The 27930-nt window shown below is 43.6% G+C and overlaps 3 protein-coding genes and 1 long non-coding RNA gene across 8 annotated transcripts; 1 reads left to right on the forward strand and 3 right to left on the reverse strand.

Annotated features, from left to right (window-relative positions):
* Nucleotides 1-1526: 1526 nt before the first annotated feature.
* LOC124264513 lies at nt 1527-1989 on the reverse strand. The gene is made up of 2 exons (XR_006895159.1): nt 1954-1989; nt 1527-1741 (listed from the first exon to the last, which is right to left on the reverse strand). It is a non-coding gene; the product is annotated as an uncharacterized LOC124264513 (long non-coding RNA).
* Nucleotides 1990-2320: 331 nt separating this feature from the next.
* LOC124264512 lies at nt 2321-12703 on the reverse strand. 5 transcript variants are annotated; one of them, XR_006895157.1, is made up of 4 exons: nt 12616-12703; nt 12117-12223; nt 10003-10181; nt 2321-3240 (listed from the first exon to the last, which is right to left on the reverse strand). XR_006895157.1 is itself a non-coding variant. In XM_046699250.1 (3 exons), the coding sequence occupies exon 3, from the start codon at nt 3202-3204 to the stop codon at nt 2458-2460; it is 747 nt and encodes a 248-aa protein (XP_046555206.1). In that variant the 5' UTR covers nt 3205-3240; nt 12117-12223; nt 12616-12703; the 3' UTR covers nt 2321-2457. The 5 variants fall into 5 exon arrangements, 3 of the variants coding, with proteins under 3 accessions (XP_046555206.1, XP_046555205.1, XP_046555204.1); XR_006895156.1 differs by having other exon boundaries at nt 12569-12671; XM_046699250.1 differs by lacking the exon at nt 10003-10181.
* A 2336-nt stretch (nt 12704-15039) lies between these two features.
* On the forward strand, nt 15040-22567 carry LOC124264509 (scavenger receptor class F member 1-like). The gene is made up of 4 exons (XM_046699246.1): nt 15040-15120; nt 17068-17406; nt 17725-17836; nt 21556-22567. Exons 1-4 carry the CDS (start codon nt 15069-15071, stop codon nt 21803-21805), a joined length of 753 nt encoding a protein of 250 aa, XP_046555202.1. The 5' UTR covers nt 15040-15068; the 3' UTR covers nt 21806-22567.
* A 1116-nt stretch (nt 22568-23683) lies between these two features.
* Nucleotides 23684-27515, reverse strand: LOC124264510. Its single transcript, XM_046699247.1, has 2 exons — nt 26865-27515; nt 23684-24179 (listed from the first exon to the last, which is right to left on the reverse strand). The coding sequence occupies exons 1-2, from the start codon at nt 27482-27484 to the stop codon at nt 24149-24151; spliced, it is 651 nt and encodes a 216-aa protein (XP_046555203.1). The 5' UTR covers nt 27485-27515; the 3' UTR covers nt 23684-24148.
* Between the last annotated feature and the right edge of the window lie 415 nt (nt 27516-27930).

A 27930-nucleotide genomic window follows, 5' to 3' on the forward strand; every position in this document is an offset into this window, starting at 1 on the left:
CTGACCATGTCGCCCTTGTCCATCTCTTCACGCTTGACTCTGTGTATTGTAATCACAACCAATCACAGTGTACTTCAACCTACTTACTAATCACCACCTCACTGTACATCAAACTCACCATTGTATAAACTCATCCTCTAATCACAACCAATCACAGTGTACTTCAACCTACTTACTAATCACCACCTCATTGTACATCAAACTCACCATTGGATAAACTCATCCTCTAATCACAACCAATGACAGTGTACTTCAACCTACTTACTAATCACCACCTCAGTGTATATCAAACTCACCATTGGATAAACTCATCCTCTAATCACAACCAATCACAGTGTACTTCAACCTACTTACTAATCACCACCTCATTGTACATCAAACTCACCATTGTATAAACTCATCCTCTAATCACAACCAATCACAGTGTACTTCCAACCAACTTCTTACTAATCACCACCTCATTGTACATCAAACTCACCATTGTATAAACTCATCCTCTAATCACAACCAATCACAGTGTACTTCATCCTACTTACTAATCACCACCTCATTGTACATCAAACTCACCATTGTATAAACTCATCCTCTAATCACAACCAATCACAGTGTACTTCAACCTACTTACTAATCACCACCTCATTGTACATCAAACTCACCATTATATAAACTCATCCTCTAATCACAACCAATCACCGTGTACTTCAACCTACTTACTAATCACCACCTCAGTGTATATCAAACTCACCATTATATAAACTCAACCTCTAATCACAACCAATCACAGTGTACTTCAACCTACTTACTAATCACCACCTCATTGTACATCAAACTCACCATTGTATAAACCCATCCTCTTATCACAACCAACCACAGTCTACTTCAACCTACTTACTAATTACCACCTCATTGTACATTAAACCCACCATTATATAATCTCAACCTCTAATCACAACCAATCACTCTGTACATCAACCTACTTACTAATCACCACCTCATTGTACATCAAACTCACCATTATATATACTCAACCTCTAATCACAACCAATCACAGTGTACTTCAACCTAATTACTAATCACCAACTCACTGTACATCAAACTCACCATTGTATAAACTTAACCTCTAATCACAACCAATCACAGTGTACTTCAACCTACTTACTAATCACCACCTCATTGTACATCAAACCCACCATTGTATAAACTCAACCTCTAACCACAACCAATCACCGTGTACTTCAACCTACTTACTAATCACCACCTCATTGTACATCAAACTCACCATTATATAAACTCATCCTCTAATCACAACCAATCACAGTGTACTTCAACCTACTTACTAATCACCACCTCATTGTACATCAAACTCACCATTATATAAACTCAACCTCTAATCACACCAATCACAGTGTACTTCAACCTACTCTGCCCAAATTAATTATTAGATGTCCAATGTACATCTACCTTGTCAATTTTATATACTCACAATGTACATCTACCTTGTCAACTGTATATACTCACAATGTACATCTACCTTGTCAATTTTATATACTCACAATGTACATCTACCTTGTCAACTGTATATACTCACAATGTACATCTACTTTGTCAATTGTATATACTCACAATGGACATCTACCTTGTCAATTGTATATACTCACAATGGACATCTACCTTGTCAATTGTATATACTCACAATGTACATCTACCTTGTCAATTGTATATACTCACAATGTACATCTACCTTGTCAATTGTATATACTCACAATGTACATCTACTTTGTCAATTGTATATACTCACAATGGACATCTACCTTATCAACTGTATATACTCACAATGTACATCTACCTTGTCAATTATGTATACTCACAATGTACATCTACCTTGTCAGTTGTATATACTCACAATGCTACATCTACCTTGTCAATTGTATATACTCACAATGCTACATCTACCTTGTCAATTGTATATACTCACAATGTACATCTTCCTTGTCAATTGTATATACTCACAATGTACATCTACCTTGTCAATTGTATATACTCACAATGGACATCTACCTTGTCAATTGTATATACTCACAATGTACATCTACCTTGTCAATTGTATATACTCACAATGGACATCTACCTTGTCAATTGTATATACTCACAATGCAGCTATGTATATATTGTCCTTCTTTCAACTCTTTTTATCACTTCCTTAATAACGGTGTTAGTAACTACACCGAAGGGCCACACTCACAGAGGTTGACTGTCCATAGAAGTTTTCCTTCATCTCCACAACTTCTAAAATGTCTCTCGAAGAAGAAAATACTAAAAATGTTATATATCACTTCATGTTACCGAAGCGATCGTTGTGAATATAAATTAAAGTTATTGTTGAAAGCAACATATTTACAAATTGTTAGAAATCTATCAGCGTACATTTATCATAGATTCAACAAGAGAAAATCTGTTTTAAACATTGTGTGACTGTGCCAGCTTGTATTGCCTCTTCCTTCTGAAAAAATAAACAATGAAGACACCCAGCACTAGCACAGCGGCAGCCAGGATCTTAATGCCATATGTCCCAGCTGTAAACACACCATCACCTCCACTCCATCCCACCCCACAAGACGGGGTGGAACAAAATAGCTGCGTACATTTGTTACCCCAGGTACACTGTTTGTTTTTCTTGTAGCAGCAGTCGACTGGGCAGTTGTCTGTAGTTTCTTCGACATCACATTTTCCGTTGTAGCAGGTGTCTGGCATTCCTGGCCCATCCCTTACTACAAGGTTTAACCCATTCACTCGGTACCGCTTTTCGCAGAAGTCTGTGAAGCACTTAGTGAACACCCAGCATGTTCCTACAACATCCAGTGAAGGCCATGGGCTACATTTCTCAGCTACTCGGGCCTGTCCGTCACATCCTCCACAACGGTAAGATTCATGTTGTTCACCATTCCCGCCGTCAAACCCACCAGGCTTACAGTAGGATCCATTAGATGCTCTGTGATAGGTACGACCATCGCAATAGGGATAAGGACCTTCATCCAGGTTGTTACAGCAGGTGTAAAAGTGGACCTTAGAAATTCCACCCCACCAGAAGTTGGAGCACATTCCTTTATGTGGTTGATCTACAGGCCTTCTCTTGACCCGAACATTGGGAGAAGTTGCGTGAACACTGGACAGTGTCGTGAGGGCGAGGACCGTCATTATGACCATTGCTAGTTTCAGAGATAATAGCAATGTCCCTTTGATCTGAAGGGTAATAGAATTGTACAAGTTAATATCGATATACAGTCATGTCGTACGGCTGGAGTAGCGATTTATTTGATAATACAGCAATAACATTTAGATTTAAGAATACAAAGTTGCCAGAAACTCCCTAAATATTTCCAGTGTATACCATTTGTTTAACCTTTTGTGTTTAGGAACATTTATGGTGTATTAATGATCTCCGACATTTTAACGGATGTTTTATACAAAATAACAAACTTGTATGATCATCATTATTTCGGGATTTACTTTCAGTATTATCCAGAAATGTGTAAGTAAGTATGATTTCACGCCTCTTTTAGCAATATTCCAGTGTGTGCCATTCCTTCAGAAGGGCATCCTAAAATTTAGAACATCTGTAAGCTATTGATGATCTCCAACAGGACCAAATCACATACATTTTAACGAGTGTTTTATGGTGTGGACCTATGTGATGGAGGCACCTTTGTAGAAGGCACAGGTTTAGATTGGTATATAACCCACACTATCTGATGGAGGCACCTTTGTAGAAGGCACTGGTTTAGATTGGACCTTGATCTTGTCCTCCTTATAGTGTGCATTACAAAAACAACAATCTGACAAGTTGCCAGGGTAGTGATCCACCAAGAATTCGTAACGTTACGCCTGTCGTAACCCTACAGTTTGCCATAGGCTTACGAAGATCATAGTGCTATGAAGACTGTTTGCAGATCGGGATCTTGGTTCGTAGGGGCTTTTGGGCATATCTACGGATGTCGACAGGGACTCAGGGAGGTCATGCACAGACGAAGGCCCCATACACTGACGAAGTTGTGCATACACTGCAGCAGGCCTGTATACACTGACGAAGGTGTGCATACACTGCAGCAGGCCTCCATACACTGACATAGGTGTGCATACACTGCAGCAGGGCTCCATACACTGACAAAGGTGTCCATACACTGACAAAGGTGTGCATACACTGCAGCAGGGCTCCATACACTGACAAAGGTGTGCATACACTGCAGCAGGGCTCCATACACTGACAAAGGTGTGCATTCACTGCAGCAGGGCTCCATACACTGACAAAGGTGTGCATACACTGCAGCAGGGCCCCATACACTGACATTGGTGTGCATACACTGCAGCAGGGCCCCATACACTGACGAAGGCCCCATACACTGACAAAGGTGTGCATACACTGCAGCAGGGCCCCATACACTGACAAAGGTGTGCAAACACTGCACCAGTGCTCCATACACTGACAAAGATGTGCAAACACTGCAGCAGGGCTCCATACACTGACATAGGTGTGCATACACTGCAGCAGGGCTCCATACACTGTCGAACAGAGGTCATACACTGACGAAGGGATTTGTTACACTGACGAAGGGAGGTCATACACTGACGAAGGGAGGTCATACACTGACGAAGGCCCCCATACACTGACGAACGGAGGTCATACACTGACGAAGGGATTTGATACACTGACGAAGGGAGGTCATAAAATGACGAAGGTTTCCATACACTGACGAAGGGAGGCCATGAGTGAGTGAGTTCGGTTTTACGCCGCTTTTAGCAATATTCCAGCAATTTCACGGCGGGGGACACCAGAAATGGGCTTCACACATTGTACCCATGTGGGGAATCGAACCCGGGTCTTCAGCGTGGCGAGCCAACACTTTAACCATCAGGCTACCCCACCGCCCCAAGGGAGGCCATGAACTGACGAAAGGAGGTCATACACTGACGAAGGAAGGCCATACACTGACGAAGGGAAGTCATACACTGTCGAAGGGAGGTCATACACTGACGAAGGGAAGTCATACACTGACGAAGGGAGGCCATACACTGACGAAGGGAGGCCATACACTGACGAAGGGAAGTCATACACTGACGAAGGGAGGTCATACACTGTCGAAGGGAAGTCATACACTGACGAAGGGAGGTCATACACTGTCGAAGGGAAGTCATACACTGACGAAGGGGGGGTCATTCATTGACGATCGGAGGTCACACACTGACGAAGGGGGGCCATACACAGACGAAGGGAGGCCATACACTAACGAAGGGAGGTCATTCATTGACGATGGGAGGTCAGACACTGACGATGGGAGGTCAGACACTGACGGAGGGAGGTCATACACAGACGAAGGGAGGTCATACACTGACGAAGGGCGGTCATACACTTACGAAGAGAGACCACACACTGACGAAGGGAGAGCATACACTGACCAAGGGAGGCAATTCACTGACGAAAAGAGGTCATGCACTGACGAAGAGAGGTCATGCACTGGCGAAGGTAGGCCATACACTGACGAAGGGAGGTCATACACTAACGAAGGGAGGTCATACACTGACGAAGGCCTCCATACACTGACGAAGGGAGGCCACAATGATGAAGGGAGGCCATGCGCTGACCAAAGAGGCCATACACTGAAGAAGGGAGGTCATACACTGACGAAGGGAGGTCATACATTGAGAAAGGGAGGTCATACACTGTCGAAGGGAGGTCATTCATTGACGATGGGAGGTCAGACACTGACGAAGGGAGGTCATTCATTGACGATGGGAGGTCAGACACTGACGAAGGGAGGTAATACACTGACGAAGGAAGGTCATACACTGACGAAGGGAGGTCATACACTGTCGAAGGGAGGTCACACACTGACGAAGGGGGTCATACACTGACACTGGGAGGCCATACACAGACGAAGGGAGGTCACACACTGACGAAGGGGAGTCATACACTGACAATAGGAGGCCATACACAGACGAAGGGAGGTCATACACTAACGAAGGGAGGTCATTCATGGACGATGGGAGGTCAGACACTGACGAAGGGAGGTCATACACTGACGAAAGAAGGTCATACACTGACGAAGGGCGGTCATACACTTATGAAGTGAGGCCACACACTGACGAAGAGAGATCATACACTGACCAAGGGAGGCAATTCACTGACGAAAAGAGGTCATCCACTGACGAAGAGAGGTCATGCACTGGCGAAGGTAGGCCATGCACTGACGAAGGGCGGTCATACACTAACGAATGAAGGTCATACATTGAAGAAGGGAGGTTATACACTGACGAAAGGAGGTCATACAGTGAGGAAGGGAGGTCATACAGTGAGGAAGGGAGGTTATACACTGACGAAAGGAGGTCACACACTGACGGAGGCCTCCATATATTGACGAAGAGAAGTCATACATTGAGGAAGGAAGGTCATACATTGACAAATGGAGGTCATACATTGACGAAGGGAGGTCATACACTAACGAAGGAAGGTCATACACTGACAAAGGCCTCAATATACTAACGGAGGGAGGTCATACAATGATGAAGGGAGGCCATGTGCTGACGAATGGATGCCATACACTGATGAAGGGAGGTCATCCACTGACGAAGAGAGGTCATGCACTGGCGAAGGTAGGCCATGCACTGACGAAGGGAGGTCATACACTAACGAAGGGAGGTCATACACTGACGAAGGCCTCCATACACTGACGAAGGGAGGCCACAATGATGAAGGGAGGCCATGCGCTGACGAAAGAGGCCATACACTGAAGAAGGGAGGTCATACACTGACGAAGGGAGGTCATACATTGAGAAAGGGAGGTCATACACTGTCGAAGGGAGGTCATTCATTGACGATGGGAGGTCAGACACTGACGAAGGGAGGTCATTCATTGACGATGGGAGGTCAGACACTGACGAAGGGAGGTCATACACTGACGAAGGAAGGTCATACACTGACGAAGGGAGGTCATACACTGTCGAAGGGAGGTCACACACTGACGAAGGGGGTCATACACTGACACTGGGAGGCCATACACAGACGAAGGGAGGTCACACACTGACGAAGGGGAGTCATACACTGACAATGGGAGGCCATACACAGACGAAGGGAGGTCATACACTAACGAAGGGAGGTCATTCATGGACGATGGGAGGTCAGACACTGACGAAGGGAGGTCATACACTGACGAAAGAAGGTCACACACTGACGGAGGCCTCCATATATTGACGAAGAGAAGTCATACATTGAGGAAGGAAGGTCATACATTGACAAATGGAGGTCATACATTGACGAAGGGAGGTCATACACTAACGAAGGAAGGTCATACACTGACAAAGGCCTCAATATACTAACGGAGGGAGGTCATACAATGATGAAGGGAGGCCATGTGCTGACGAATGGATGCCATACACTGATGAAGGGAGGTCATACTCTGACGAAGGGAGGTAATTCACTGACGAAAAGAGGTCATCCACTGACGAAGAGAGGTCATGCACTGGCGAAGGTAGGCCATGCACTGACGAAGGGAGGTCATACACTAACGAATGGAGGTCATACACTGACGAAGGCCTCCATACACTGACGACGGGAGGCCATACAATGATGAAGGGAGGTCATGCACTGACGAAGGGAGGTCATACTCTGACGAAGGGAGGTCATACACTGAGGAAGGGAGGTCATACACTGAAGATGGGAGGTCATACACTGACTAAGAGAGGTCATACACTGACACTGGGAGGCCTTACACAGACAATGGGAGGCCATGCACTGACGAATGGTGGTCATACACTGACGAAGGGAGGTCATACACTGACGAAGGGAGGTCATACTCTGACGAAAGGAGGTCATACAATGAGGAAGGGAGGTCATACAGTGAGGAAGGGAGGTTATACCCTGACGAAAGGAGGTCACACACTGACGGAGGCCTCCATATATTGACGAAGAGAAGTCATACATTGAGGAAGGAAGGTCATACATGGACAAATGGAGGTCATACATTGACGAAGGGAGGTCATACATTGACGAAGGGAGGTGATACACCAACGAAGGAAGGTCATACACTTACAAAGGCCTCAATATACTGACGGAGGGAGGTCATACAATGATGAAGGGAGGCCATGTGCTGACGAATGGATGCCATACACTGACGAAGGGAGGTCATACTCTGGCGAAGGGAGGTCATACTCTGACGAAGGGAGGTCATACACTGACGAAAGGAGGTTATACATTGAGAAAGGGAGGTCACACACTGACAAAGGCCCCCATACCCTGACGAAGAGAGGTCATACACTGACAATGGAAGGCCACACACTGACGAAGGGAGGTCATACAGTGAGGAAGGGAGGTCATACAGTGACGAAGGGAGGTCATACACTGACGAAGGGAGGTCATACACTAACGAAGGGAGGTCACACAGTGAGGAAGGGAGGTCACACACTGACAAAGGCCTCCATACCCTGACGAAGAAAGGTCATACACTTAGAAAGGGAGGTCATACATTGAGGAAGGGAGGTCATACATTGACGAAGGGAGGTCATACTGTCTGACTGACTGAGTTTTAGTTGTACGTCGCTTTTAGCAATATTCCAACAATATCACGGCGGGGAACACCAGAAATGGGCTTCACACATTGTGCCCATGTGGGGAATCGAATCAGGGTCTTCGGCGTGACGAGCCAACGCTTTAATCACAAGGCTACCCCGCTGCCCCAAGGGAGGTCATACACTGACGAAGGGAGGTCATACACTGACGAAGGGAGGTCATGCACTGACGAAAGGAGGTCATGCACTGACGAAAGGAGGCCATGCACTGACGAAGGGAGGTCATTACCTGCCGAAGGGAGGTCATGCACTGACGAAGGGAGGTCATGCACTGACGAAGGGAGGTCATACACTGACGAAGGGAGGTCATACACTGACAAAGGGAGGTCATACATTGAGGAAGGGAGGTCATACACTGACAAAGGGAGGTCATACATTGAGGAAGGGAGGTCATACACTGACGAAGGGAGGTCATACACTGACAAAGGGAGGTCATACATTGAGGAAGGGAGGTCATACACTGACAAAGGGAGGTCATACACTGACGAAGGGAGGTCATACATTGACGAAGGGAGGTCATACTGACTGACTGACTGAGTTTTAGTTTTACGTCGCTTTTAGCAATATTCCAACAATATCACGGCGGGGAACACCAGAAATGGGCTTCACACATTGTGCCCATGTGGGGAATCGAATCAGGGTCTTCGGCGTGACGAGCCAACCCTTTAATCACTAGGCTACCCCGCTGCCCCAAGGGAGGTCATACACTGACGAAGGGAGGTCATACACTGACGAAGGGAGGTCATGCACTGACGAAAGGAGGCCATGCACTGACGAAGGGAGGTCATTACCTGACGAAGGGAGGTCATGCACTGACGAAGGGAGGTCATGCACTGACGAAGGGAGGTCATACACTGACGAAGGGAGGTCATACACTGACAAAGGGAGGTCATACATTGAGGAAGGGAGGTCATACACTGACAAAGGGAGGTCATACACTGAGGAAGGGAGGTCATACACTGAGGAAGGGAGGTCATACACTGACAAAAGGATGTCATACACTGTGGTTCTTGTATATATTTTACTAAACAATTATGACATAACAGAACCCGAGTGTTTGATTTTGCACAATCGAACATGAAAACCCTACACTGGTGTACTTACAACCATCCACACAAGTTTTATATGCTCATCCAGTATGAAGCTAGGATGGGCGGTGGGGTAGCCTAGTGGTTAAAGCGTTGGCTCGTCACGCCGAAGACCCGGGTTCGATTCCCCACATGGGCACAATGTGTTAAGCCCATTTCTGGTGTCCCCCGCCGTGATATTGCTGGAATATTGCTAAAAGCAGCGTAAAACTAAACTCAGTCAGTCAGTCAGTATGAAGCTAGGACAGTCATCTATATTATAACACATTTTGACGTTTACGAAAACGTTAATACTTACATGTTTATGTGTGACGCTTCAACGATGGAGTGGAGTTTGTGTTCATTTTACACGTCTCTCCAGATGACTGACGGCCGGGCCATTAACCTATGTGTAGCATGATATGACTTGTTTCGGCCGAGACAGACGGAAGTAACACATCAGCCCGGTGGAGTCATTCACTCGTTACGAACTCGTATCTGTAAAACGATCTCGTTTACGAGTTTGTTGGGCATTAGCTCAACATTTCTGTTTTGAAATGTCACATTTCAGGAGTTGTAGATCTCATTTAGACTTGACAACAAAATGTATTCGGCGACAAGAGCTTGGCTGGTATGTTGTTAGGCTTACCTCACACGCTAACTGTACAGAAGGGTACACTGAACTGTGACTGTGTCCCCCGCGTGATGTTGCTGGAATATTGCTAAAAGCGGCGTAAAACCAAACTCAGTCAGTCAGTCAGATGGTATATTCATTTATAAACAAGCATTAGGGAGACCAGAAGGCAATTTATACATATCAAATAAATAAAGTAGTAGGGAGACTAGATGGTAAATAAGGGAGATTTTTAAAGATGTTCGGAGTCAAAGGTAGGTCATGACAAGCACACTTTGCTGTAAGTCAGGTGAGCTGAACCTAAAACACCTCTTAAGGTCCTTATGTGTTGTTCTTGTCACTGTTAGGTGTTTTAGTGAAATAATCGTACTGTATCTGGGTGGTAAATAGGTGAAGGCAACAAACTGATAAAATAGAACTTCCAACTCCAATCCATGAACTGAGTCACGACTTGGGAGGAATAACACTGTACACAAAACGTAGACACCTGACCACGCCATCCATTTAGTAACCTCACCTGACAAGCATAACCTCTTCAACACCAAGGTGAGGTGAAATGGAGTTTAACGTTGAATGTGGTAATATTTCGCTCATATGACGACGTGCATGCGTGGGTATGTGTATCTGCGGCTGCTTGTACTTGCCCAGTCTTAAGCTGGTTTTATAGTGCTAGCCCACTGAGATACCATGCCGCAGTGAAGCAGGAATACCCCACTCAGAAACATTATACTCAGAGCCGACCAGTTCTTGTTGTACCCATTAATGCCGAGCGCCAGGTAGGGACCAACAATTACCACATTTTAACGTATGTGTAAACTCTGTGTAGACTCGCGGCCGGGGATCGAACCCGCGACCTTCCGCTCTCCGGGCGGACGCTCTAACCACTACACCACGCTGACGGTCTCAACGCCAAGTAAATGATTACAAGGACTGTTATCATCGAAAATTAGAGTGAGTGAGTGAGTAGAGTTTTACGCTGCTTTTAGCAATATCCCAGCAACATCACGGCGGAGGACACCAGAAGTTAGCTTCACACATTGTACCCATGTGTGTCTTCGGCGTGACGAGCGAACGCCTTAACCACTAGGCTACCCCACTGCCCGTCTAAAATTAGAATGAAAAATAGTATTAATTGTTTAAAACACCCAATTAGAACAGTCAAACGGGGATTTATTACCCAAGCCTTGGTCAAAAGCAACCCTCAGTTAGCAAGCTTACATAAAATTTTAAATAATGTCAGCAATGTTAGTACATACTAAGTGAGTGAGTGAGTTTAGTTTTACGCCTCATTCAGTAGTATTCCAGCTATATGGCGGCGGTCTGTAAATGATCGAGTCTGGACCACACAATCCAGTGATCAACAGCATGAGCATCGATCTACGCTATTGGGATACGGTGGCATGTGTCAACCAAGTCAGCGAGCCTGACCACCCAATCCGGTTAGTCGCCTATTATGACAAGCATGGGTTACTGAAGATCAGTTCTAACCCGGATGTTCACGGGTAACATGCCAAGTGAGTGAGTTAAAATTCAACGTGACATCGGCAATATTCAAGCCATATAAAAATGTTTTACATTTACAATAAATTTTAATCGTTAAATAATCAGTCATCGAATCCAAGTACCTGGGGTTACTTTGATCATAGTGTTGTGAGGATGTGTGTTTGTTAATTATAATACCTTATTAATTAACAGTTAGTCATTATGGGTTACACAAGTTTAAAGCGCTGAGTGTGGATTTGAACTCGCATGTTGAACTTAGTCTATGTAATTTAACCTGTTAGCAGTAAGTTACTCACCCAATACTGTGTCACCACGGAAGAGACATATCAGCAGTTAAGACATTAGAATTGTGTTAACTTTATTCTTCTCATCAAGATCAAGTATGCTGACAACGGGTGAACGACTGCATAATAACATGAATTTATTTAGTCATTACATTGACAGCACGTACTTCTTTAACGTGGACAAAATAAAGCCATTTTAGGAACGCTTCAGTAAATATACTTTGAATAAGTGAAATGCTTACTGAATCAGCTGACAAACCGTATTTCAATTATATATTCTCGTTATATACACCTTTGATGTTTGTTTACACCATAAATCAATAAATTATGTCAACAAACAAATCACATTCACATGTACATGCAGTAAACCGAACATCATTGCATGACTGAATTCAGCTGAGTCACAGGTGGAGCACAGAAAACGACTGTTTTGATGGAAATATCACGTAATTATACCTTTATACCTTTATAAATAGTTAAGCATCAGTGATAACTTGGATATTATACTCACTCAATGGTCGGTATAAGTTTGGCCTAATTTAAGTGTGTAGAAAGGAAATTTTCTCCCGCTACATCCCCGAGACCATGCGGAAGCCTACATGATATTTCTATCTCCTGAGTAGGAGAGTTCCAACAGATAACACTGAAGAAATGAATCGTACGTAAAATCTCAATCTGAGACGACTAAATCAAATGTACTTAGACAAACACTTCCCCAGGAATCGAAACGTGTTTAACACACGAATAAGTTGTCTTCGCATTTATCTCACGGAACAGTTACAGATACAGATAGTTTCGTTATAGATAACGTGCATTACAGGGCAGGTTGACAAATTGCCCACGCACGCACGCACGCACGCACGCACGCACGCACGCACGCACGCACGCACACACGCACGCACGCACACACGCACACACACACACACTCTTTGTCCTGAAAGTTTTTTATACGACCATTAAACTCTCGTGAAAGTGTGGTGTGCACCACAGCCTTTCTAAAAAAACTGTATCCACCCCTGCTTTGTGAGGTTGTAGACGTTGACTATCCAAACAGCAGCTTTCAGTTTAAATGTTATTGTTTCTGTTTGCTGCACGTACTATCAGCACTTGATAAGTTGCGGGCGAGTCAGAGCTCCTTCCGCGTGCACTGTCATAGTCAAAGCATGTTCTAGATCACTATCTAAGCGTTAACCACTGGGGTGGTCTGTCACTGTAGCGATAATACACAAAGACATGCTTGTCGGACTAGATCACTGTCTAAGCGTTAACCACTGGGGTGGTCTGTCACTGTAGCGATAATACACAAAGACATGCTTGTTAGACTATATCACTGTCTAAATGTTGACAACTGGTTCACTGATTAAGATGTGTTTGTGTGTAGAGATATCGAGCTACTTGTTTTATTACCACTTTATCCGCTTTTACATTTAAGCGTTAGAGTTACCTCCCTTGTAAATTGTTCACACGGAACCTCCTTGACATAGGTGAGGTGAGGTGAAATTGGGTTTAACGTCGCACTTGAGAATATTTCGCTCATATGACGACGTGCATGCGTGTGTATGTGCGACTGCTTGTACTATAACAGACTGAAGCTGGATTTATACCCCACTGAGATACCATGCTGCAGTGAAGCATGAATACCCCACTCAGACACATTATACTGACGCCGAGCCGACCAGTCCTTGTTGTACCCATTAATGCCGAGCGCCAGGCAGGGACCAACAAGTACCATATTTTAACGTCTTGTGGTATGACGCGGTCGGGGATCGAACCCGCGACCTTCCGTACTCCTGGCGGACGCTCTAACCACTACACCACGGAGGCGGTTACTTGACATAGAAAAACACATGTCCGGCTCGGACAACCGTGTTGTGTGTAATGGTTTGGGACTCAAGATACAAAGGTCACAAAACACAGTATTTGTATGTTAAGGGGCGTGTAAGCATTTCCAACCTGTAAACTCAATAATTCTATGGGAAATATTTTTTTCGTTCAGTCCCGAACAGTGTTTGGTGCTCCCTCTGGCGAGGCACAACACACGTGTTTATGTCTGGACGTTTGAGCATACATCAGGTAGGTACATCAGTCGAACATGTCACGTGATGTGGGTTGTACAAATGCATTCATCCAGCCTACCAACAGAGAATGAAGAAGAACGACAGCAAACATGACACAAGCAGGAAGACAGCAGACATGACACAAGCAGAAAGACTGCAGACATGACACAAGCAGGAAGACTGCAGACATGACCATACGTTCCCGAATTATTTCAGGTGAACGCTTGGTTACTGAAGATCAATATTCTAACCCGGACTTTCACGGGTCTTTATACATTGTACCCATGTTGGGAATCAAACCCGGGTCTTCGGCATGAGGAGCGCACGCTTTGACCGCTAGTGCCACAGGATGCGCTCACCTTTTCGCTAACACTTGGTATCATAACTGTTTCACGGTGAATCATAAACACATGCTCTGTCATCGTATCGCATCGTAATAATCACTGGATTGTCTGGTCCAGACTAGATTTGTTTACAAACACATCGTACAGCTGTAACACTTTTGAAACAAATACATACTCATGATATAGTCAATCGTAAATCAAATCTGCTTTGGCAGAGATTTCTTATGACTGTGGAAATGGTTATGTCGTGTATATTAAAATAGTTAATTCAAGCATAGTCAAAACTTCTTAATGTACTACTGAACATATTTTAATTATGTTTCACTATTTAATAGATATAATTATGCACAGTAATATTTCCTTGTGGCCCGGTCAGCGGGAAATGAATCAACGGGAAGTATGATGTGATTGTGACAGACGGGTGCTGGATTTTTATCGACATGTACATCAACATTTCTCCCCCTTCCCCTCCACCACATATATATATATATTTCCTCGTGTATATTAATCAGTTATGCGCTGGGTCACGTATTTACTCGTCCGTGTCAGTTTCAGTCAACAGGATGATCGTCTCGGAGGTCATATGGATAGCATGCCTGGTAATGGCAGCTGAAGGTAGAATATTGCATTGTTACTTTGGCACATCATCTCGTCTTTTTAATTTTTATTTGTAATATTAGCATTTAACAGTTAAATGTTTTGATGTTAATAACGACTGGGCTGTCTTTCGAGTTGAGATCAAATTGTGGTTATCTTTGCGTGAATTTGTGCGTTTGGCCACTCCTACTAGGTGTGATGGATACCGCGGTACCATGCCATGCTGTTGTAACGTTGGTTACCCACACGGGCACAGTAGACTGAATCCAAACTTATCATTCCTTTCTCCCATCATGACAGGGCACCAGGCAAGGTAACATCAAGTATCCTCTTGTAACGTTTCGTGCTTGCGGCCTCACAAGGGGACAGAACTCTTGTTGTGTGGTCATTTTCTCTATTTCCACGGAGGCATTGACTGTCGTATGAATTTCGGATATTATCCAAACATGACGTACATCTGCTTCATTAAGGTACCAGAACGTGTCGAGAAACGCCGAATTGAAGTAAAATTGAAATGTCATTATGAATTCCTGTAAGTCACACAGTCTATGACCACACGCGTTGGCCAAAGTTGGCGTATATTTTGTTGAGGAAGCATAACATGTGTATAATTAAATATCCAACTTTCAAACAAAAATGAATATATACTAGTTTGCATTCACACAGATGCTACCATAAGCTTGTATGTTCATTTCAAAGCTTTATCTAGAATGGTCCTTCTTTTTGTAATAATTAGGTTTTGTGTTTTCTGTGTAATCTTTTCAAATGCAAAGACATCAATATTCAATGTCCAGGCGTAGTCAGACTTATACAATACAGGTAGGCATATACAGGTAGTCAGACTTACACAATACAGGTAGGCATATACATGTAGTCAGACTTACACAATACAGGTAGGCATATACAAGTAGTCAGACTTACACAATACAGGTAGGCATATACAGGTAGTCAGACTTACACAATACAGGTAGGCACAGGCGTAGTCAGACTTATACAATACAGGTAGGCACAGGTGTAGTCAGACTTACACAATACAGGTAGGCACAGGCGTAGTCAGACTTACACAATACAGGTAGGCATATACAGGTAGTCAGACTTATACAATACAGGTAGGTACAGGCGTAGTCAGACTTACACAATACAGGTAGGCATATACGGGTAGTCAGACTTACACAATACAGGTAGGCACAGGCGTAGTCAGACGTACACAATATAGGCATGCATATACGGGTAGTCAGACTTACACAATACAGGTAGGCATATACAGGTAGTCAGACTTACACAATACAGGTAGGCATATACAGGTAGTCAGATTTACACAATACAGGTAGGCATATACGGGTAGTCAGACTTATACAATACAGGTAGGCATATACGGGTAGTCAGACTTATACAATACAGGTAAGCACAGGCGTAGTCAGACTTACACAATACAGGTAGGCATATACAGGTAGTCAGACTTACACAATACAGGTAGGCATATACGGGTAGTCAGACTTATACAATACAGGTAGGCACAGGCGTAGTCAGACTTATACAATACAGGTAGGCATATACGGGTAGTCAGACTTACACAATACAGGTAGGCATATACGGGTAGTCAGACTTATACAATACAGGTAGGCACAGGCGTAGTCAGACTTATACAATACAGGTAGGCATATACGGGTAGTCAGACTTACACAATACAGGTAGGCATATACGGGTAGTCAGACTTATACAATACAGGTAGGCATATACGGGTAGTCAGACTTACACCATACAGGTAGGCGCCTTTAGTCTCGTTGAGCGAGTGAGTGAATATGGTTTTAACAATATTCCAGTAATATCCCTGGAATGGGCTTCACATGGGGACTCGAACCCATTGGCGAAAACATTGAGCTACCATTAGCCTCGTTTATTAAAAATCACATTCAGTGTCCATAAAATGTTGTTTTTTTAATCAACCAATAAATTCAATTTCAGCTGGTCCGTGTTTGGACAACCAGCACTGTTCTGACTGTGACAACACGACGGGACATTGCCTCACTGAGTGTGACACGGGGTACTTTGATCTGAAATGTTTCTCTGTGTGCGATGGTCATTGTAAAGGTAACCTGTGTAATCAATCTGCCGAGGGTAGTGGACGGTGCACCGAGGGTTGTGAGCCAGGATATCAAGGCCAGAGATGCAACATACCATGTGACAGTCCAGTAGGTAGCTGTACAGCATGTCCAGGTAGTTGTGATGGAGGATATTGTCAGCTGGGGTCATCCTGTGTGTCTGGATGTATAGACGCCCATTATGGCACAGATTGTGAATCAGGTTGGTATTGCCATGAGACAAGGTAAATGTCATTACTCGCCTTACCACATCACTATTTAGTCCTGGGAACAACTTACTGACCCGGTGACAGGAATCAACACGGAGGGAAACCCAGCAACTTTGTCTAATAGGTGCATTTTGTTTAGGCGGACTATACAAGTTGATAATTCGGTATGATCAATTGTCTTTTATTGGGTGTTCAGAAGTTAAACCTTTCGTCTGTCAGGCCGTACTGTGGGACTCTGTTGGATTGTCATATAATACAAGTTGACAATTCGGCATGATTGCAGTAACTTGGTTAACCTTCTTCGCTGTCAGCTGGTGCAGTAGGACTGTCTGTGGGAGTGTCCACGGCAGTGTTCAGTTTCATCCTAATGATCGTCTTGGTTGTGTACTGCAAGTATTGGCGACGCGTGAGACAACAGCACAGGTGAGTCAGTGAGTGGTTGAATGGTTGAATGTGTGATGACAGGGTTGAGTGTCTGTTTGAGTGCATTGCTTAATAAGTACTTATGTGAGTGGTTGAGTCAGCGACTGAGTGAGTGAGTGGTTGGGTGAGTGAGTGAGCAATATATGTCATAAGTATTTCCCATGATACCTTCGTCGTACAAAATGACTAGTTTCTGAGTTAGGTTTGTAATCATTCCCTGTGACGGAATCCCGACATTCCCTGTGACGGAATCCCAACATTTCTAACAGAGCGAGTCAGTACATCATGCACTACTGTAGTATTTACAGGTCTCTGTGATACAGCAAACATATTACTGACTAGTGCATAAAGACAAAACATATATTTAAACCGTTATGATATCGTGTCTCATGTCGCTTAGTGGGTCAGTCTCTTGGTTTAGCGTTCTGTTGTCACAACGAAGAGACCTAAGTCAGACTATCAACAATGTGCAAAGCTAATTTCTGTTGCTGGAATATTGCTAAAACACAACTCCCTTCAATGTTATCTTTAATTTGCTGGACAGAATAGTCATTTGATTGAGAATAGTATGGATGCTCTACGATTGGGCGAAAAACTGTAAAGAATGTAAACGATTAGAGGTGAGGTGAAATTGGGTTTAACGTCGTGCTTGGTATATTTCGCTCATATGACGACATGCATGCGTGTGTATGTGTGGTTGCTTGTACTAGCCAAGACTGAAGCTGGGTTTATAGTGAGGATACCATACCATAGCGAAGCATATAAATACCCCACTCAGACACATTATACTGACTCCGAACCGACCAGTCCTTGTTGTACCCATTATTGCCGAGCGCCAGGCAGGGACCAACAAGTACTATATTTTAACGTCTTTTGGTAAGACACGGTCGGGGATCGAACCCACGACCTTCCGCTCTCCGGGCGGACGCTCTAACCACTACACCACGGAGGCGGTGTGAACGATTAGATGAAATTACTAGCACTTCATCTGTACAATGCAATGCATTATTTCCGTTTGCTGTGTTAGGGACCCGAACCCAGTCAACAGTGTTAAGCCCCTGTCACATTTTTGCGTATATCAGGTGCTTATTAGTTCGTTTTATAAAGATTTTAATACGCAGCCCGACGGTCAATATTACGAAATGTTTCTATTACTTTGACTTATGTGTGATCCACATCAAGGGTATAAATAACGAATTCAGCGCATCCATTGTATATCAGGTGCGTATGATTTGCGTAACACTATTTTTTCTTGCAGCATAAAATACTAGTGGAAAAAAAGTAACTCTGCATAACATAAAATTGCATAAAATAAATTTATTTGAAAATAAACATGTAGCAAAACACCTTGCACGGAATGTTATGTTACGTATCACGCGTGGCACGTGCACTGTGTGCACAATGAACTTTTTGCATGCTTTTTTGACACCTGAAGTTCACACACCTGATATTGAAAATTGAAGAACGATTGATTATTCTCTAACCCTTGAATTTTGTGGAAAACATGTTAAGTTCAGCCTAAACTGCGTGTACGCCATGCCTCGGCTTACAGAAAATTAGCGTCAGCGTGGGTATGCTGGAGACTGGAATGGCCCAAAAAGAAATGGCCAGAGATTTTGGTGTCCATCGAAACACGATCTCATCTCTATGGAAACGTTTTCAACATTTGGCAACACGAGAGATTTGCATCGGACCGGGCATCCACGCTTGACGCCGACAACTTGTCATTGTCTGTGGCAATCTGACTGCGATAAAGAGATGGGATTGTTGGACCTCAGGTGCAGCCGTTCATTCAAGGACAGAGACGCTTCGGCAAGATACTGCCCGTCTACGTTTGGTTTGTGTTGTGACAGGAGGACATTCCTATACTCCCCTTGCCAGCTGTTTCTCCGGACCCCGTTGCCTAGTGAGCATGTTTGGGATGAAATGGAGCGACGTTTACGTCAAACCCAGAATCAGCCACTGACAAACTGAATTGGAACAAGTGTTGGTTCAGACACGGAACATCATTCCCCAAACTTTCTTCAATCGCTTCGTGTTGTCTATGCGTCTTTGTTGTCTATGCGTCTTTGTTGTCAACACGAGTGGATGCTGAATGTATTAACTGAATTTTGACACATCTCTTCAAGGGCGTGGCACGATGCCTGGACTCAAATCATACAGATTTCGACCTTATCCTGTCAACAGTTAAACAGTGAAAAAAACACACACAACAAATCATGTTTTTATCTGCCTGTCAAGCGTATTTCGGACGCACCTAACTTATGACGAACCTAATTAATGTCGGTTTATTATAACGGCGGCTGCCAGATTGCAGACAAGCGGTACTGAATAGTGCAATACGTTGGCATTCGCAAGGAGTTCGTTCAGCGTCCATTGTATCTGCGCTGCAAGTACGCTATGTATTCGTCCAATATACGCGGCTCATATCTCGTGCCGGGCGTATTTCCGCGTAGGAACCGCTTATCCCCCACGAACACATAGCAGATACGTACTGCGCTCGACCGACCGACCGATGCACTATGTATTTATAACTTGTGACCTGCGTAACAGCGTACGCAGCATAATTTTGTACATGCTCAAAACTATCACGCCTGCTGGGCAGTAATCTGCGCATGCCGGCGTACGTAAAACGTACACAAAACGATTGAGATGCACAAGAGCTGCGTATTGTGAGTACGAGTGCGTATAAAAAAAATGTCAATGCGCAACTCATAAGGAATAAAGATATGCAGAAGTGAAAAAGTGTGACAGGGCTCTCACTTCATAACAACAATTGTTGATTCTCTCCTACACTTAAACCAATCCCTTCACTCTTCCAAACGACTGGGTCGGTGTGGTAGGATAGTGGTTCAAACGTTCGCTCGGCACGTCGAAGAATCGGTTTCGATTCCACACATGGGTACACTGCGTCAAGTGTATTTCTGGTGTCTCGTGCAGTGATATAGCTGGCATATTGCTAAAAGCGGCGTCTTACTGTGTCACTGTGAACGAGGAGTTGGACTATAACTCTATAAAACAAAAGAAATGAAGTAAATATACTGGTGAGCAAAAGTACACACTAGGGCCCTTATTCCCGAAACGTTCGTAGCCCTAAGAATTCTTAACTTTTATCGTAGCCAATGCGTTGAGAATGGGCTTACGAAGTTCGTAGGGCTACGAACGTTCGAGAATAGCTAGACTGGTGTTTTGAGACTATTAAGACAACGTAAATATTTTGCTTTCAATGTTCCATTTGAGTACGATATCTATGGTGTTATTGCAACACGTACACAATGTTTGTGACTTGTGAGTCGCAATCAAAACACTCATCTAAATATTACGCTGTTTTCAGGAAACCATTTTACCAAAGCATCAGGTGTGTACTTTCTTTAGTACGTCAGTTTATGTCACCAGATGTCCACGGTTGATTCTACACAGGACAAGTGGTGTGATGTGATAATGTTGCCGGTTGATTCTACACAGGACAAGTGGTGTGATGTGATAATGTTGCCGGTTGATTCTACACGGGACAAGTGGTGTGATGTGATAATGTTGCCTCTTTACTTGGACGATTATCTTCTCTTTTTGTTTGACAAAACTGCTCACGCTTTCTAACAAACCAGAAATAATCAGATATGTGATGAACCTATATATTTTTAAACCTAAATTTTGACTGTGATGTGGTCAACGTGGGTCCTGTGCTAAAGATATCAATTTTCATTGTTCTTACCTCACAGTGCCCCCCAGACAGAGGACCCTGTACCCCCCAGGGCTGCCGAGATGGACGATACCTCTGTACAGGAGCTGGAGTGGTACACCGACATACAGCTGACGGACATGACCGTGGCTTCTGAGTCACCTGGGAACTACAGAGGTGGGGGTGAAGCTGCTGGAGTGGAAGATGACGTTTACGACGTCGCGGATGGAGGCAGGCTTCAATGTGTTGTTGTTGGCGACATATACTCTAAATTATCACATACCCAGTGAGCACAAACTTCGAAAAGGTCTCACTCTGCCCAATGCTACAGAGTCTTGTCTTTGCGCAGTTTCCAGTTTGATCCAACGGTTCCTTGTCAAGTGAGCGAATGTATGACCGCGAGAGGTCAGTCATAGAATCTCTGGCTGTGCCATCGCCAAATGGGTTAAAGTATGTTACTCTGAATGAAACTCGGCATGAATCACCTGCATAATTTCTCTGTGGGTGAGAGAGTGAGTGAGTTTAGCTTTACGCCACACTCAGCAATATTCCAGCTATATGGCGGCGGTGTGTAAATAATCGAGTCTGGACCAGACAATCCAGTGATCAACTACTCTGTGGGCTATTCATTCAGAAACGTGTCACGGTGACGTCATTCTGTAACCTCGCAAAATGGAAACAACACAAGTATTGATATATGTATCCCGTCACTGAAAGGCATCGCTTAACTCTATCTCACCAATTTTGATCTGATGTACATTCCAAAATCAAAATATGTGTGACCTTTGTAAAAAAATGTAAACAAACAATGTATTTCTGTTTTGCTTAAACAATGCCAGTGACAGTTCGTTAAGACAATCTTTGAATCGACACTTCATTTTAATTGTCTCTGCTTCATTACGGAGGGAGATTGCAAATAACTATACTTTAAGAAAAAATAGGGGAACCTGAACTTTCAGTTTGGATAGGAACGATAAGTGTTAACATTTCTTTGACAGACAGACATCTTTTGAACGCATCACCATTTTTCTTTATCACTGCCCTTAGATACAACGCATGGGATGCACGTGCACAACGCAATAGCTCCACACACGGGTATGGGGCGTCATTCTTGATGTTGACCGTGATTACTGTACAAATAGCTCCACACACGTGCATGGGGCGTCATTCTTGATGTTGACCGTGATTACTGTACAGACAACTATAGTCATAAGGAAGTGCAAGTGACGATGCACTAAATTAAAAATGAAGTTCCCGTACTTGCTTTGATAAATGGATAACAGATGATGATGTTGTGCAGTTGTGTTTGAATGGCAAGTTTGTTCGACAACAGCACAGCATGCATATTGCTTTACCTTGTCAAGGTTCTGATGCCAAATCCATGGTAACAAAAATATACAAAAGAAACCGAAATTCAAAACAAATTAAGCTGTAATGGTTTGATCGAGTCACACTATGACCTTGCGAGAGATATTTGTATCTTAAAGCTCAAACACTTGGGAATAGGCAGAACTACCAATGTGCACAGCACAGACCTGAATATATGAACATGAGCCGTCAAGCCTAATCATATACTAATCAAAACGACGATAAAGTAGTACTTGTCAACTTAAGGTGCTTTATGTCGATCGTTTTGCCTAACTAGACTGGCGATAAGGTTGTTATTGCGAGCTAAAGTTACTGTCCTGACAGAATTACGTAATATATTTTTATAAGGGTTCTGGATGAGGTTCACTATACAATACATATCTGTTCGGCTTGTACGCCACTGTTATAGCTGGTACATGTGATTTGAGTGGATCATAAACACAGATAAATACACTGAACCTTGGATCTGTTACCTTAACTCTGTATGAACAGCCAACATGCATACATATGTGCAACGCTCTTTATCAATTTGATCCTAAGATAGTGGCCTAAGATAGTTTAACGCGGGAGATTAGTCTGTTATATTTCCATTTCCAATCGCAAAGAAGGTGAAAGTGTTTAGAAAACTTTGTTCATATTTGGATGGAGTTAAAGTTACTGTGCTTGTTTCTTTGTGAAATATTAACACTGATTATTAATTCAATCACGTCGGTGGTCTGTAGATGATGACGTCGGAACAAAACAATCAGGTATTGCACCATGAACATAGTTGTCTTCACTAAAGGGATAGTTCACAAAACAACGATGATGTTATTTATTGGATGTACTCGGCGCCTTGACCTCCCCTCCAGTCTATACACCCAGCACTAGCAGAGCAACAATCAGGATGTTGATAGATGTAGTCCCAGCAGTGACCCTCCAGCCTATACACCCAGCCCCAGCAGAGCAACAATCAGGATGTTGATAGTTGTAGTCCCAGCTCTAAGGATACCATCACCTCCATTTTCACAAGACGGCGTGGTCTTCGTATCCAAACTGTGTAGATAGTTCTTGATCCAGACTTGATTATTTACAGACCACCACCATATAGCTGGAAAGTTACTATGTGTGGCGATAAACAACAAAGAATATATCATCATGAACATTAGTGGGATACTTAACACAACAACGACAATGTTAGCTGTTGTATGTAGAAACAGTGATGGAATTACGTAGCGTCTTGACCTCCCCTCCAGCCTATACACCCAGCACTAGCAGAGCAACAATCAGGATGTAGATGGTTGTAGTCCCAGCAGTGACCATCCAGCCTATACACCCAGCACTAGCAGAGCAACAATCAGGACGTTGATAGTTGTAGTCCCAGCAGTGACCCTCCAGCCTATACACCCAGCCCCAGCAGAGCAACAATCAGGATGTTGATAGTTGTAGTCCCAGCTCTAAGGATACCATCACCTCCATTTTCACAAGACGGCGTGGTCTTCGTATCCAAACTGTGTAGATAGTTCTTGATCCAGACTTGATTATTTACAGACCGCCGCCATATAGCTGGGAAGTTACTGTGAGTGGCGTTAAACAACAAAGAATATATCATCATGAACATTAGTGGGATACTTAACACAACAACGACAATGTTAGCTGTTGTATGTAGAAACAGTGATGGAATTACGTAGCGGACCTTAGAAAGTGGACCTTAGAAAATCCACCCCACCAGAAGTTGGAGCATTAAGGCTTATGTTCCTGGACTAGTGCTTCACCAGTCTAACTCACTGTACTGTGGGCAACATATGGATGGACCATGTGTTGACTCATGACATACTTTTCTCAAATGTAAGAATGTAATATTGGCGAGGTAAAGAGGTACGGTTCCCTCCAAAGCATTTGTTCCCGTCCGTATGTCAGGTTGACATATCTCATGATTAGGTGAAAGGCCTTTGTCACAAGCACCTTTTCGATAAAGATATGTTTGCAGAACAATCGTCCTCTTCCCTCTACGGGGTTAGCCTGTCCTACGAATAATACACCCTAGGCACCTCACCTCACTGTGTGAAGGTACTCACAAAATATCCTTAATCCCTTCACTATTATACAGTTTGATAACACCCATCTGGGTTCCATACAGGCCTACAATGACAACACCCCTTGAGCATCCATTTACCTGATTGGAGATGCAAGGAGGTTTTTCGCTGTTGTAGTTTGGTGCGTGTTACTGGCAGGTCCATGGCATTCAATAAATATACCAACCTACCTTAGCCGTGACACCTCGAAGCCTCCGCAACCGTTTGTTGTTGTCAGTTTTGACCAGACGAGTCTCTGGAAGGTTATCTCGAGCAGGTTGTAAGTCCTCAGATAAGAGCTAGACGCGGGCGACTTGTATCTTATGCATTTGCCCAGCGATGACATAAAATGTTTCAGAACATATGGTGCATGCACACAACACTGTTCCTTCGAATTGGGAAGGGAGCACTTGACATTGTACTGTGATAAATCTTGACATTCGTGTGTGTACAGATATGTTATAGGACTTGAGTGTGTAGTGTCTGCTAGATGTGTTACCTGTTGTAATCAATGCCTCTTGTGACTGTATGATATGGCTGTCTCAAAACAAAAAAATATTAATTATCCATTCATGTAGCGTGGGTCTTTACTGATTTCTGGAGGAATCAACACGTTTCTGATACACTTCTAAAATACTGTGATTGTTGTCCTTAATTATCTACAAGTAATTTTTTCCCTGATATGGCCAAATAACAGAGGGACCTTAACTTGATAACTCAATAATTCACAGTTTCTGCTCGAGTAACAGGAATATTGCGGAGTTAAAAACAAAATAAACAGGTAAACAGATGCTAGTAAAAGAAGGGTGAAAGACATGTCAGTGAAGGATTTACTACATTTCTTTTGGACACAAAATAAACACAAACCTAATTAAGAGCGGGTGGGGTGGGGTCGGGGTGGGGTCGGGGTGGTTGTACACTTCGTGTTCACCCGTTTTCAATGGTCATTTAATAATCATTCAGGAAAATAGGGGGGTGCACACCAGCCTATGACGGGATCGAGTAGTCAGACTCGCTGGCTTTCCTTCGTATCCCGTGTGTAGGTCATACTTGATCTAGACTTTTGATTATTTACAGACCGACGCCATATAACTAGAATGTTACTCTGTGTGGCGTCAAACAGCAAAGAATATATCAACGCGTATATGTTGCGACTGGGGAACTAGCGCGGAATCAAGACGTACAATACGTTCACGAAGACGAAGGATAGATTCAGTTCAAACTTCTTTAGTTGTTTACACAAGACATGACATAAACAAATATACATGGATGAGGTGAGCGGAGTTCCAGCTCAGCCCCGGGGCGTTTCCAACGAGCGGCATTATCCTGCTCGCAGTCGTCCCTACACAGACAGTCAGAATACCGGACTGCTTGACAATATAGATGTGAGCATATATACAGATTTTGACAACACTGGACAGGCGAAGACTCAACAACGGACAGATAGAGAAACAATAGCACTCCCTTGGACCAGTTGATGTGATGGTAGACACGTCCAAGGGGGATGGCCAATTAGGCTATAAATGTCATATACAGTATTTAATGAAAGTGAGAGAGTGGTACAAGGTGACCGTCAACACAATGTACTTTGCGGTAATGATAAGGATTAAGAATGCAGATTAAATAATTACAATTAAGTCTCACATGGCTTGGGTACATAGTTTTTGGTCTTAAGAAGTATTTGGACAATGGATGTCCTGAATTAGACGCTATAACAACTATATCATTCCACATGATGCCGTCTGGACAAGACAATCCAGATATGTCATCGTGGACATTAGTGGGATAGTTAACACGACAACGACAATGTTAGCTATAGAGTGCAGAATCAGTGTTGAAATTAAACAGCGCCTGAATCTCCCCTCCAGACTACACACCGAGCACTAGCAGAGCAACAATCAGGATGTAGATGCCATTAGTCCCAGCTATAAGGATACCATCACATCCATTTTCACAAGACGGCGTGGCACAAAACTGAGGCACACATTTGTTACTCCAGGTACAGTGTTTGTTTTTCTTGTAGCAGCAGTCGACTGGGCAGTTGTCTGTAGTTTCTCCGACATCACACTTTCCGTTGTAGCAGGTGTCTGGCATCCTTGACCCATCTCCTACTGCGAGGTTCAAACCCTTCAGTCGGTACCGCTCCTCGCAGTAGTCTGTGAAGCACTTTGTGAACACCCAGCATGTTCCTACAACATCCAGTGAAGGCCATGGCTCGCATTTCTTAGCAACCTGTGTCTGTCCGTCACATCCTCCACAACGGTAGGATTCGTGTTGTTTACCGTTCCCGCCGTCGAACCCACCGGGCTTACAGTAGGATTCTTTAGATGCTCGTTGATAGGTACGACCATCGCAATAGGGATGAGGACCTTCATCCAGGTTATTGCAGCAGGTGTAAAAGTGCAGCTTAGAAATTCCACCCAGCCAGAAGTTGGAACACTCTCCTTGAGGTGGTTGATCTCCAGGCCTCCTCTTCACCCGCACATTGAGAGCAGTTGCGTGGACGCTGACCAGCACCATGAGAACTAGGACCGCCAGTACGACCATTGCTATTTGGGGGGGGATACAGCAGTGTTGTGATCTGAAGGATAACACTGTACAAGTTACTATTTTGATATAGTCATGTTGTGATCTGAAGGATAACTCTGTACAAGTTACTATTATTATATAGTCATGTTATGATCTGAAGGATAACACTGTACAGGTTACTATTATTATATAGTCATGTTGTGATCAGAAGGATAACACTGTACAAGTTACTATTATTATATAGTAATGTTGTGATCTGAAGGATAACACTGTACAAGTTAGTATTATTATATAGTCATGTTATAATCTGAAGGATAACACTGTACAAGTTACTATTATTATATAGTCATGTTGTGATCTGAAGGATAACTCTGTACAAGTTACTATTATTATATAGTCATGTTGTGATCTGAAGGATAACACTGTACAAGTTACTATTATTATATAGTCATGTTATGATCTGA

This window comes from Haliotis rubra, unplaced genomic scaffold, assembly GCF_003918875.1.
Source record: "Haliotis rubra isolate DU_JTF1 unplaced genomic scaffold, ASM391887v1 Scf929, whole genome shotgun sequence".
NCBI classification, from domain to species: domain Eukaryota; kingdom Metazoa; phylum Mollusca; class Gastropoda; order Lepetellida; family Haliotidae; genus Haliotis; species Haliotis rubra.

What these genes read in the sequence shown, in the direction of transcription:
- LOC124264509 (XM_046699246.1), top strand. Translation starts at nt 15,069, where the DNA reads ATGATCGTCTCGGAGGTCATATGGATAGCATGCCTGGTAATGGCAGCT. An exon ending in TGGCACAGATTGTGAATCAG is followed by an intron (nt 17,407 to 17,724) that starts GTTGGTATTGCC and finishes CTTCGCTGTCAG; the next exon opens with CTGGTGCAGTAGGACTGTCT. An exon ending in CGCGTGAGACAACAGCACAG is followed by an intron (nt 17,837 to 21,555) that starts GTGAGTCAGTGA and finishes CTTACCTCACAG; the next exon opens with TGCCCCCCAGACAGAGGACC.
- LOC124264510 (XM_046699247.1), bottom strand. Translation starts at nt 27,484, where the DNA reads ATGGTCGTACTGGCGGTCCTAGTTCTCATGGTGCTGGTCAGCGTCCAC. An exon ending in GGATGTGATGGTATCCTTAT is followed by an intron (nt 24,180 to 26,864) that starts AGCTGGGACTAA and finishes GGCTGGATGGTC; the next exon opens with ACTGCTGGGACTACAACCAT.
- LOC124264512 (XM_046699250.1), bottom strand. Translation starts at nt 3,204, where the DNA reads ATGGTCATAATGACGGTCCTCGCCCTCACGACACTGTCCAGTGTTCAC.